Source organism: Anabrus simplex, chromosome 1, assembly GCF_040414725.1.
Source record: "Anabrus simplex isolate iqAnaSimp1 chromosome 1, ASM4041472v1, whole genome shotgun sequence".
Taxonomy (NCBI): Eukaryota; Metazoa; Arthropoda; class Insecta; order Orthoptera; family Tettigoniidae; genus Anabrus; species Anabrus simplex.
Window position 1 is genome coordinate 368573651 of NC_090265.1, and position 13636 is coordinate 368587286.

The following is a 13636-nucleotide window of genomic DNA, read 5'->3' on the forward strand; positions in this document are numbered from 1 at the left end:
GTGTTCTGAATGATCCAGATAGATTTCAGCTAGGATGCCTGGCTAACCCATCTTGCTGATAAATGGTATTGTCAAATGTGAAATAATGGTTTTTCAAAACAATTTTTAGAATAGAGATGAAATCTTGAATCTTTAGTGGGCTCAGGCCACTGTTTTTATTTAAATTGTTATGTATGTATGTATGTATGTATGTATGTATGTATGTATGTATGTATGTATGTATGTATGATGGGTATTCAGCCTGAAGGCTGGTTTGATCCTCCAAAGTTCCACTAACAGCTGTCATGGTTAGCCTAGGCATCACTGAAGAGTTATGCTAGGAAAATGAGGAGTGAGGTAGTTTCCTGATGCTTTCCTCACCGAGCCAGAAGTTGCTGTTACATGTCAGTCTGCCAAGCCCACTGAAATGCATGCACCAACCGGCCCTATGAGTGATATTTTCACACTGTTCATAACAGGGACTGGCTGCATAAGGAATGGCATTACTAGCATTATACCTCAGTCACTTTCATATTGTCAAAGCCAAGGATGAGACTGAGACAGATCAATGAAAGTAACAAATTTATTCTAGCCCATTCGAGAAGACATAGTGCACAGTAAACACTACATCTCACCAGCAAAAGCATCTTGTTGTGAATAATGGGACAAATTTTTGAAATTGGGATGCGTGAGTACATGTTAACAATATTGAAGGAATGGAGAGATTAGTTGGGTTGAAGAGTAACATGATATAGTTTTTCAACCAATTCATTAGTATTCTTAATAAATTCCCAGGTAAAAAATGGTAACTTCTTTTGAGGAAATGTTGGATGTACTGTGAAATGATGGGTTGGATATCAGTTTTATGTATTTTGGGAAGTGCTTTGGCAGTTGGCAGGCCTGGATTCATACTAATTATTTATTTCTTTGTCTGTTCACAGACATGATGCATTTTTGAGTGTTTAAGCTGATGCTGAATCTTTAATGTAGGGTCTCTTTTGATAACAGAAAATGAGCTGTCTGTGAAGAATTGTTTAGTTTTTTCTATGTAATCTGACTTATTCATAATAACAGTGGAGTTGCCTATATCAGCTTGTGTTATGATAAGATCATTGTCAGTGATTTTCTTCTTAAAATCTAATATTTGTTTTTGATTTTTTGTTGGGATCTTAGTTTGGTATATACAGTATTATTATTATTGGCATTATTAGGATGGAAGGGTTTCTTTTAGATTTAGATTTGAAGATTTTATTCAGTTTCTTTTTAGCTTTAAATTTCAATTCTTCTTGTTTGTCTACCGGCATTTTCCCAATGGCTAACTCTGATTTCACCGTAGTGGGGATGACGTTATTGAGAAAGCTGGAAGAGGGCCTGTTGTGTTTTGGACCCTTGCTCAATATGGGTGACTCAGTATCATTCATTGTCACTTTAGAGAGATAAATAACGGGGGAGTGAAACTGAGCAAGTCTGTCAGACGGAGTGTGTGTTCTTTTGGCTGGAATGGTAGTTGAGTTAGTCTTTTAAGAATGTTTGCCTTTTCTCTAGAATCTGATGGGATTTTTTTTTTTTTAATATAATATGGATTGTAGTCTTCCTCTCCCTTCTTCATCCCCCCCCCCTCCCCTCCTCTTCCTACCTACTTCTTTGGTTCTATTGCCTGCCAACTACAACATGTAAATGTGCAGGTTTTTCTTTGACAAACTTACATTAGTGTAATTAATGCATTTGGGCAAGTATTTCTTGCTTTTACATAATCAGATCCTACAATGCAGGATATGTATTTTAGAAAATTTTCTCAGGTTCATACACTTGTCTTGATAGTAGATCTATAATAGTATTGATCAGTCATAATGGATTTCTGTTATAAACAGTTTATTACTTGTACCAGTTGAGTTATTTACTGAATATCTAGTGTGTCTGTAATCTGAACCCATTGTTGATAGGGAAAACAAACAAAATCAGAAACTCTTTGTTTTTATACATAACTCACTCAGCCTACATATTAATTGCTATGGAATGTCTCTTAAGTTCCATTTCTCTTTATATACCGTAATTTTTGTGCAGGATGAAGATGAGGAGAAACAAGTTAACAGCAATGTTCCATCCAAGTTGCACAAGTCTGTGCAGGATTTGGTATCCCTCTTGTTTGATGTGAAGATGATGAAGAAAGTTATGAAGGAATTTGAGGTAAATAACTCTTTTCTTGTTATTTTCTTTTAATTTAATTAATCATACTTACATTTGAAGATTTCCTTGAATTACAGAACATGAAAACCATCTGCTAGATTTAGAGTTAACAGTATTTAACTATAAATTTGTAGAAATGATTACTGCGGTAGTAGTAGATTCTTCATTTTGGTCGTCGTCATAATCATCTTGCACAGCTTCCAGCTACTGGTTGTAGAGTACCCACCAATGTGCCATTATCCGAACCAATACTTTATCGTATTCTCAAAGACGCGCAGAGGAGATGCTGTCAGTTGTGTACACCGTTTTATTTATAAATTATATACATATTATACACATGCACTAATGAACTGCCATCTTAAACGAAACACTTGACTAGAACAAGGAGGAGGAGGCCATGTTAGCATGTTAACCAATTACCAACACAACAAAATCACTACACGAGTTCACACACTCGGTTAACGACTTACACTCACAATTCTCGCTAACTCAGCTCAGCAACCCAAGACTGTCTCTTTAAATGCCTTCTGGGCCAGGCTTCTAGAAAAGTATGCCACAACATGCTTTGAATTGATTATTTTCACCATGTTGGTTAATCCTGTCCGTATTGACTTATATTCCACTTTCTGTAGAACACTTTCCCACCTTGTCAGTACTTTATATATTTTATTATACTTAATTACCGTACATGTTTCAAGAGCTAACTACTCTCTTCTTCAGCGGTGCCAAAACATCAATAATCTTTGGACTTGGTACATTGGTAAATATATACTTATCAACAGAACAATTAAATACAAATCTTGAAATTAAAATGTTTCTTTGTGTCTAAATTTACATTTACTTTGTCATAGAATAATTTTTGATTTGTAAGTAAATAAATAAATACAGAGATGCCAACTCTTATGATTCAATCATAATAATTACAAATTACCCATCACAATTATGCCTTTACGAATCGCATACCACAAATTACGATTTTTTTATTTTTAAAAATAAATGTATGAAATGTTCAAAAGGATACACAAGGAATGCCATTACAGCTTGAATTCTCAGAATATTATTTTCAGATTTCTCAGTAATAATGTATACCCCTTTCCTGTCCCTCGTTTAAGAATATTTCGAATTTTCATGCGCCGAATGCAGTGTGTGCTTCCAGTACCGGAAAAATAGGCACCTGTGAAGTGGTATATCTTGCGGAGTTGTTGTCTTTGTTCGTCACATGACCAGACTTCCATGCAAATATGCGAGTTTTTTTGTCTTTGTTTGGGCGGCAAAGTGGTTACAAACTATGTTTCATTGTGGATACTGTGTGGGTGACTGTTGAAATATTTGTGAATTTGGTTGTCTAGGATATATGCTAATCGTGTTCAAAATGTGAAAGCTTTGAAATAATGAAGCGATTTCTTGTGCAGGAAAATACATGTGGTGATGTTACCGTGTTTAGTGACGCTAAGTAATAAACCAAAAACAGTTCAAAAATTTAGGGAGGAATACTCGAAAGAATGGCCCTCTTTACTGCGTTCCTCAAAATCTCATTCACACGTGTTTTGTAGTGTGTGTAGCCACGATTTTTTCAGTTGCGCATGGTGAGGAAGAACAAGACTTAGTTCCGTGCTAATATGAACACCAAACCGTTAAGTGCTCTGTTAGTGCAGAGGATGCACATGATTCCAAGAGGAAAAGCATGTCACCAGTGTACATTTACCAAACAGCAACTACAAACTGCTAAGGGACCAAGTTCAGTACTCAACAAAAGAAATGATCCTTCAACCTCCACTCAGATATGTACTGCAGATAACCTGTTACTTTAGCAGTCTTTTAATATCTGGTTGAACTGTATGGTGTTCATTGATTTTTCAGTGATACGTAAGTTAGTAAGATCTCGAAAAAAGAATTCTATGGCCACTGCACCCGCTACACACACCCCCGCCCCCGTGCCCGAACGGTTGCATTACGAATTGCCTTTCTTGAGAGTTGGCATCTCTGTAAATAACACCTATTAAGTTAGTCACTATGTAGAACTTAAATACTCTTGAAAATTTCTCCTTTCCTGTAGTCCTAAAAAAGAAAAACATTATATTTAAATTTCTAATCTGTAATTACATTACCTTATTTATTCCAATAATTGTCCCCTAACTTATTGCTATATTTCTGAGAATTCTCATATAAATCGGAAATTTCCTCCTCTTAATCCCGTCCAACCATGCTAGCCATTTTAACTGTCCAATTTCTTCAAAATAAACAACCAACAAACCAACTTTAGAGACATTTTTTTGCGAAAAAGACAACACAGATGACTGGGGAATTTTATTTTACTTACTTCAGTTTCAACTAAATTTATCCATAAATTCAAATCACATAACACTGGTCTGAACCAAACAATATGCCTTCGCTTGCTGTCAATGACCTTACAGGGCGAGCTGCTACCATGTTTCCGGTTATGTAATGACCTTGCTAGCCCTCAAATTCCTTTAAATAAACAAACAACAAACCAACTTTTAGCGACATATTTTACAAAAAGGACGACATCTCAGATGATTAGAGAAATTTATTCACTTACTTCAATTTCAACTGGTTACCAAATTTATTTACGAACGAAATATTGTTACACTAGTCTGAATCAAACAAACATGTTCTTGCTCTTTGCTTGCTGTCAATGACCTTACGAGGAGCGTTGCTACTTGTCGCTATGCTGCTGGTTACGTAATATAGGGGAGGGAGGGGGAGCGTGTCAACGACCGGAACTATTTCTTTCGCTCTCTCTTTCCTTTTTCCTTATATGATTGTATGCTAATCTCTACATCATATTTTCTTCATTCATTGGTTCATTTAAATTATTTTCATTATTGCTTCTTTGGTCAATATATATAGGCTAGTTATTTTCTCTAGAGCGTCCACTAATTTTCCTTTTGTTGTTTGTGCAGTATTTCCATATCTTTATCTATCTCCGTAAAATTATGATTGTATTCTTCCATGTGTTCACCCATTGCTGAGAACTTTTTATGTCTTAGTGCATTCACATGCTCCTTGTATCTCGTCTCCAAACTCCTCCCTCATTGTCCAATATATTACTTTACACAACTTGTGGACAATCAGGGAGGAGTTTGGAGACGAGAAAAAAGGAACACGTGAATGCAGTAAGACACGCAAGGTTCTCAGCAATGGATGAACACATGGAAGAATACAATCATAATTTTACGGAAATAGACAAAGATATGGAAATACTACACACGACAACGAAAAGAAAATTAATGGGCGCTCTAGAGAAATTTTTATACAGTGGAACCTCGATTGTCCGTTTTTGGAGGGACCGCGAAAAAAAATCGTACAACACGGGAAAATGGGAAATCCGGGAACAAATGAACCATCAACAATTTGGCTAAATTTCACAAAAATGAAATGTGTATTATTATAATCTTATAAACACTCCAAAACCAAACCAAACTACAGTCCCAGTGGACCTTCAAAATCTTCTATTACTGGCACCTTTGGACAACTGTTTGTGTTACATACAATAGTCTGAAAAATTGAACTGTCAACTTCTCCCGTACTGTCAGAATTACAAGCACCGGTACCTCCATTCATGATGTCATTCGTATGTAAAGTTTACGTAAGATATCTGTACTCCTCTGTTATCGTAATTCATACCATAGGCCTACAATATATCCACCGAAGGATGTCATATATTACAAGTGTAATGCAACATATTGCATAACAAATTAGGGCCCACTCTGTGAATTTTTGAAACCAATTAGCAGAGGAGCATATGGCAAGGTGTTTCTTGGTTGTAAGAAGAATAATCGTGACCAGATCTATGCCATTAAGGTTATGAGTAAGAGCTCAATGATAAACAAAAATATGGTCAGCCAAGACATTCAACGAGATAAACCAAGCAGCAGCTTTTAAATACGAACGTTGATTTACGTCCCTTTCAATCAAACTTATCAAATCCATTAGTTCAACAGACGGTCATTGACATCTATAAGAACATATTTTTTCAACAGCATTCGCCGAGGTCATATGACAACAAGCATTTAAATTTTTTGAAGACCAACATTTATCCTGTTACAAGTTCAATCATCAAATTGACGATAAATTTGAATCTTCATAGACTCTTATCCACAAGGGATAAATAACTTTTTTACCAGATCTCATTGCCAAGAAAATCCTCAAATTTAGCTCCTAAGATTAATTTTCACGTCTTTCTAAGATTTTGGACATGATATATATATTTTTATTTAATTTAATATTTTAGTACTCTCTCTTCCATAATTTTAATGTATCTTCCTATTAAGCACATGTAATTAAGCCATGTATACAAGATTTTATATTTTATGATATTCCAATAGAGTAAGTTTTAAGTTTGTCAAAAATGTTCTAATAGATCTTAAGTCATTATTTACGTAAATAACAATTATTCGAGATTCAGATTTGGCTGATGATGCTCTATAAGGGAGCGAAACATGTCCCATATATAACTTTTTAACTAATGAAGTTATTTTAAATGTGACAACATTATAATGTATTGAACAGGTGGATTCATAATAAAACTTTATTATTGTATATCAACGGATTTCAACACGGATTAAAACATGAGATTAGTCACTTGCAACTTACCACTTAGTCGAGCAGCTCTCCTTCTTTCTCTCAATTCTTCCCAGCCCAAACTTTGCAACATTTTTGTAACGCTACTCTTTTGTCGGAAATCACCCAGAACAAATCGAGCTGCTTTTCTTTGGATTTTTTCCAGTTCTTGAATCAGGTAATCCTGGTGAGGGTCCCATACACTGGAACCATACTCTAGTTGGGGTCTTACCAGAGACTTATATGCCCTCTCCTTTACATCCTTACTACAACCCCTAAACACCCTCATAATCATGTGTAGAGATCTGTACCCTTTATTTACAATCCCATTTATGTGATTACCCCAATGAAGATCTTTCCTTATATTAACACCTAGATACTTACAATTATCCCCAAAAATACTTTCACCCCATCAACGCAGTAATTAAAACTGAGAGGACTTTTCCTATTTGTGAAACTCACAACCTGACTTTTAACCCTGTTTATCAACATACCATTGCCTGCATCTTACAACATTTTCAAGGTCACGTTGCAGTAACTTATTTATTACTCTATAGAGAATAACATCATCTGCAAAAAGCCTTACCTCTGATTCCACTCCTTTACTCTTATCATTTATATATATAAGAAAACATAAAGGTCCGATAATACTGCCTTGAGGAATTCCCCTCTTAATTATTACAGGGTCATATAAAGCTTCACCTACTCTAATTCTCTGAGATCTATTTTCTAGAAATATAGCAACCCATTCAGTCACTCTTTTGTCTAGTCCAATTGCACTCATTTTTGCCAGTAGTCTCCCATGATCCACCCTATCAAATGCTTAGACAGGTCAATCACGATACAGTCCATTTGACCTCCTGAATCCAAGATATCTGCTATATCTTGCTGGAATCCTACAAGTTGAGCTTCAGTGGAATAACCTTTCCTAAAACCGAACTGCCTTCTATCGAACCAGTTATTCATTTCACAAACATGTCTAATATAATCAGAAAGAATTCCTTCCCAAAGCTAACATACAATGCATGTCAAACTTACTGGCCTGTAATTTTCAGCTTTATGTCTATCACCCTTTCCTTTATGCACAGGGGCTACTATAGCAACTCTCCATTCATCTGGTATAGCTCCTCCGACCAAATAATAATCAAATAAGTACTTCAGATAGGGTACACTATCCCAAACCATTGTCTTTAGTATATCCCCAGAAATTTTATCAATTCCAGCCGCTTTTCTAGTTTTCAACTTTTGTATCTTATTGTAAATGTCATTGTTATCATTTGTAAATTTTAATACTTCTTTAGCCTTAGTCTCCTCCTCTATCTGGACATTATCCTTGTAACCAACAATCTTTACATACTGCTGACTGAATACTTCTGCCTTTTGAAGATTCTCGCATACACACTCCCCTTGTTCATTAATGATTCCTGGAATGTCCTCCTTTGAACCTGTTTCTGCCTTAAAATACCTATACATACCCTTCCATTTTTCACAAAAATTTGTATGACTGCCAATTATGCTTGCCATCATGTTATCCTTAGCTGCTCTCTTTGCTAGATTCAATTTTCTAGTAAGTTCCTTCAATTTCTCCTTACTTCCACAGCCATTTCTAACTCTATTTCTTTCCAGTCTGCACCACCTTCTTAGTTTCTTTGTTTCTCTATTATAATAAGGTGGGTCTTTACCATTCCTTACCTCCCTTAAAGGTACAAACCTGTTTTCGCATTCCGCAACAATTTCTTTAAATCCATCCCAGAGTCTGTTTACATTTTTATTTACCGTTTTCCACCGATCATAGTTACTTTTTAGAAACTGCGTCATGCCTGCTTTATCAGCCATATGGTACTGCCTAATAGTCCTACTTTTAAGACCTTCCTTTCTATCACATTTATTTTTAACTACCACAAAAACAGCTTCATGATCACTAATACCATCTATTACTACAGTTTCTCTATAGAGCTCATCTGGTCTTATCAGCACCACATCCAGGATATTTTTGCCTCTGGTTGGTTCGTCATTTTCTGAATCAGCTGTCCTTCCCATATTAGCTTATTTGCCATTTGTTGGTCATGCTTCCTGTCGTTCGCATTTCCTTCTCAATTGACATCTGGTAAATTCAGATCTCCCACTACAATCACATTTCTTTCCTTGTAGTTTCCTACATAGCTGATTATCTTATCAAATAATTCTGAATCCGTGTCATTGCTACCCTTTCCCGATCTGTACACTCCAGATATATCAAGTTGCCTATTATCTTTAGAAGTGAGCCTTGCGCTTAGAATTTCATGTGTCTCATCTTTAACTTTTTCGTAGCTTACAAATTCTTCTTTCACCAGAATGAATACTCCCCCTCCCACCATTCCTATTCTATCTCTATGATACACACTCCAATTCCGTGAGAAAATTTCTGCATCCATTATATCATTTCTCAGCCATGATTCCACTCCTATTACAATATCTGGTAAATATATATCTATTACATTACTCAATTCTATTCCTTTCTTACAATACTTCTACAGTTCAACACTAACAATTTTATGTCATCCCTACTTGATTTCCAGTTCCCTGTTCCCTTATCACCGCTCCCTAGGCCACCCCGTTTCCCTGAATGTACCTCCCTATTATCCTTCCAAATAAATTTCCTAACTTATACGTACCACTGCTGTTTAATCGAAGGCCATCTGAGCACAGATCCCAATCTCCTACCCACCCATTAGGATCTAGAAATTTCACTCCCAGTGCCCAATCACCCTCCATTCAGTATCCCTCCTACACAGTGTTCCACTAATAACAATCTCCGCTTGCTTAAACTTCACCCGTGCTGCATTTACCAGATCCCACACGTCTCCAACTATGTTGGTACTTACATCAGCTTGCCTTACGTTGTTGGTACCAACGTGAAACACTACCACCTTCTCCTTCCCCTCCTCCCTCTCTTCTACTTTCCTCAACATCTGCCTCAACCTAATTCCCGGATAACATTCTACCCTGGTTCCCTTTCCTCCACACACTTTCCCCATGTGTCTGACAATGGAATTCCACATGACCAGAGCCTCAACCCTACCCAGCTCGTTTGATTCCTTCCCCTCCTGGTCAGCCCTATCTTTCCTGATAGCTGCAGAAGCTACTTCCTCCTCCCTTTTATCCTTTTCATGACCCTGTTCCACCTGTCTTTTCCTATCCTCTACTGTACATTTCCCTTTCCTACCTTTTTCCTTCCTCCTACTTCCACACATCTCAGCAACAGTTCCCTGTCCCTCATCTTCCCTCTGTTGTTCTACCTGGAGTGACTCGTACCTGAATTCTGATCCTGAATAGAGCCCTTAGCCTGCAATCTCCTTCTCCCTAGAACATTAGACCACCTGTCTTCTACAACTCCCCCCTTTCCTTCCCCTCCCTCTTGTACACCTACTGTAACCTGTACATTGTTTGAGGGAGTCCTATCTTCCTTCCTGTCTTCTGTGAGAATCCTAATTATCTCCCTCAAACTCTCCAACTCCTTCCTCATACCCCTCAATGCCTCGCCACACCCACAGTTCGTACACTTGCGCTCCTTAGGCATTCTTTACGGAAAAAATGAAAATAAAAGTAAAATAACTTATTTGCAAAAAAATAAATGAACGGAGGGGTATATTGTCTGGGATAGTACTCAAAGATCACACAACATTAAGGTAATTAATGTACGACTACACTACAATACTACTCTATTTTTTATCCTACAACCCCTAACAGGATAAAAACTGCTGTTAATTACTGAATATCTAAAGGAATAGACAAGAACTACACAATTCCAAACTGCAATTAAGCCTATCCTAATTACAACAACTGAATTTTAGTAATAGTTTCTACGGATACCTCTACTACACCTGTACTACACAAATATTTTACAATAATAAAATACGCACACTAAATTCTGATAGGATATTAAGCTACTCTTATACTACTGTACAGTACACTACAGTAATTTTTAAACTACTTTCAGACGTATCCTAATTACAATACTGGTATTGTATGACACTACTAAGCACAAACAGAAATGAAATTTGCAAGAACTACTGTACTCAGAGATTACCAACAAAGCTAAATGCTTAGACAAATTATTATTAGATCTACGCTCTAATAGATACACACGAATATAGCAGGCAAGATATGGCACTATCTAGATATACTGTATCTACACTACAATGTATCTAAACTACAATTTTCAGTTGAAGTGCGGTTATATGAACTTTTACCGCTGGTGGATTAGTATTATTTTCCCTACTACACGGGACAGAGAATAAAAGTGTCCTTAAATGCTGAGAATAAGAGGTTGTCTACTATAATTTCTGTCAAAACCACGCCGGGGGCTTGAAATGCAATATTATTGGGAAATAGGAATTTGATTATTAATTTTTATTGGATGAATAAACGAAGGTGGAAAGTACAAATTATGCAGGGAACTAAGACTACAAATTATGGGAATAATGAATCAGCTGACTTTGTATTTATTACACAACTATCATGTGCATGTAGCAACAATTGTCAACAATCCAAAAAAGCTGTTAAGTACCGTAATTATCCTGTGAAATTTCCATGAATTCTCTTTAAATCGATGTTTACAGGCTTATCGTGTTATTTAATGTAATAAATTATTACCTTCGTGATAGTTTGAACGGATATCTGTACGAAATATCAGAAAAGTAGCGGCAGAAATTACAATGAGTTACAACTCCTTATGATAATCTGCCTTTGTAAGTATTATACCAAAGAACCTACAGATATTTAAAAATATTGTTTTAAAAGTTAATATTACAGTAGAAGTCCGTTATAGCGAGAATTCATGACAGCGAAAAATTCACTCGCTATAACGGATTGTTGTTATATCCGATTTTTGTATAAAAGTTGGAAAACCCTTCGTGCACATTAAATTCGGTATGAAACAGCAATCAGTTTGTTCAAAACTTGCGTTTCCGTAGATGATATCCACAATATGGCTTACTTGTTTGTTATTTTTCGTAATCCGATACTACATGAAAGTGTATGTTTAATTTCATTCTGAAAAAAATATAGTACCGTATATCTCCGAATCCAAGATGAACCCCACTTTTTCCTTCAAAAAATTTAAATCAGGCTCAAAAAGAAGTTTGTAAAATCATATGAATGCCTTGTCTTACAGTAGGCCTACGCATTTTTTTAATACTATTTTTAGACGCCGAACAGTGACTTTCGTTACGCCGTATTTCTTTATTTTTGGCGGCTGCACAATTATTTATTTCCGCGGGTTTAAGGACCATTAATTCAACATTGGCATCATAATACCGAAGAGAACTCGTTGAAAATTTTCCGGCAATACCTATTCCATACGTCTCTACAATACAACGATCCATCAGGAAATTATTCTTCCTGTCTATAAAACTGTTACTTTTACGCAGCGTCAGATATAACCGGCTGCCGCTACACGCACGTCTCGCTTATCGGGTTCGGCCAAATTCAGCGGCTAGGGATGTATTGGCCTAATCGCGAACGTTGAAAGTCAACGAACGAGTTTATTGTGCCACGGCGTGGCCATTCAGCCGTTGCGTTTTTCGTGCACATACCTCACAATTTCATCTTCAACTTCTTTAAAGCGTCCTTGTTGCGGACCACTAAATGTATTTTTTGTACAGTACGCATTTTTTAGCTCTTTGTCTTCACGCTAACGCCAAATATTGGCTTTGGTTAGGCCTATGCCGTATTTTCTTGCGGCTGTACAATTATTCTACATTTCCGAGTGTTTAATAAACATTAACTTAAAATTGGCATCATAATATCGACTAGAACCCGTTGAAAATTTGCCTGCGGTACATTTTCTACGTATCTTTACAGTACGACTATCCATCACGAAAATATTCCTGCTGTGTATAAATCTTAATTTTACTAAGCGTCAAGTACAATAGACGCGTTATGACTCTGCCACTGAGTAGCCATGGCTTTTCTAAGAATTCGAAGGGTCGCATGTTTTGATGCCATTCTGCAGATTTGAGAAACACACAGGCACTGCACAACCGGTTGTCGCGGCTAGCGATGTGTAATAAAGAGGCGGTCATTTATTGTCAACGAGTTCTGTGCGCGTGTGAAAAGAAGCAGTGTGGTTACCGCGGTAGTTGCTAGTGGTATCCAATTAACTTACTGTTAGGCCGCGAATGCAACAACCCTTGAGTTTTCGCATGAGATTCTGAGAAAAAAAGAATTGGATTCGGAAAAATACGGTATCACTCCAGAGATTTATGTGGCAAACACCTCAGCTTTCTTCCTCAAACAGCGTCACTTAACATAACCGTATAAGTAGCCTATCATAAAAACATTTGAAATGCATGTAGAGAAATAACCTCCTCGCGAAAAATTGACATGTAAATAGCCATAACTAGACGTGAGAAGATATGAAATATCCTCTGAAATCAGTGATGTACTCTGCCATATCTTGAGGTGTACCGCATTCTTACTTAATTTCCGTATATAACATTAAAATTTAGATATCGTTTACTTCAGTCTTTATTGTTAACGAGTTAATAACTGCTATCGGCCATGTTATTTACGCATTTATTACGAAAACATGTTATCCTCTTTCATTTTGAGTTTTCTTTAGAGAACAGCAGTCGATGGGTATTACTAATCAACTCTAACATCTCCTTTGAATGTCAACGAGAGACCTTGCAAATACACAAAGTGAAAAAACTATACCGTACCGAAGATGATCGATCGCATTTTGTTGCAAACGTTTCAGTTTTCTTATTCAAACAGCGTCACGTATCCTAACTTAACCGTACTATACTTATGATGAAAACACACTTCAAGCGCCAGTAGAGAAATTATAACTTTCTCGCTATAAATTTTCATAATAGCCTTTCCGTAATTTAACCAGACGCGA

General features: G+C 36.5%; 1 protein-coding gene across 1 annotated transcript in view; it reads left to right on the top strand.

Annotated features, from left to right (window-relative positions):
• Positions 1-13636, top strand: part of Parp1 (Poly-(ADP-ribose) polymerase) — a 271411-nt gene that overhangs the window by 207199 nt on the left and 50576 nt on the right. Inside the window, exon 13 of the mRNA XM_067134916.2 lies at positions 2044-2166. Within this exon, the coding sequence (XP_066991017.2) occupies positions 2044-2166 (123 nt within the window). The remainder of the gene's footprint in view (positions 1-2043; positions 2167-13636) is intronic.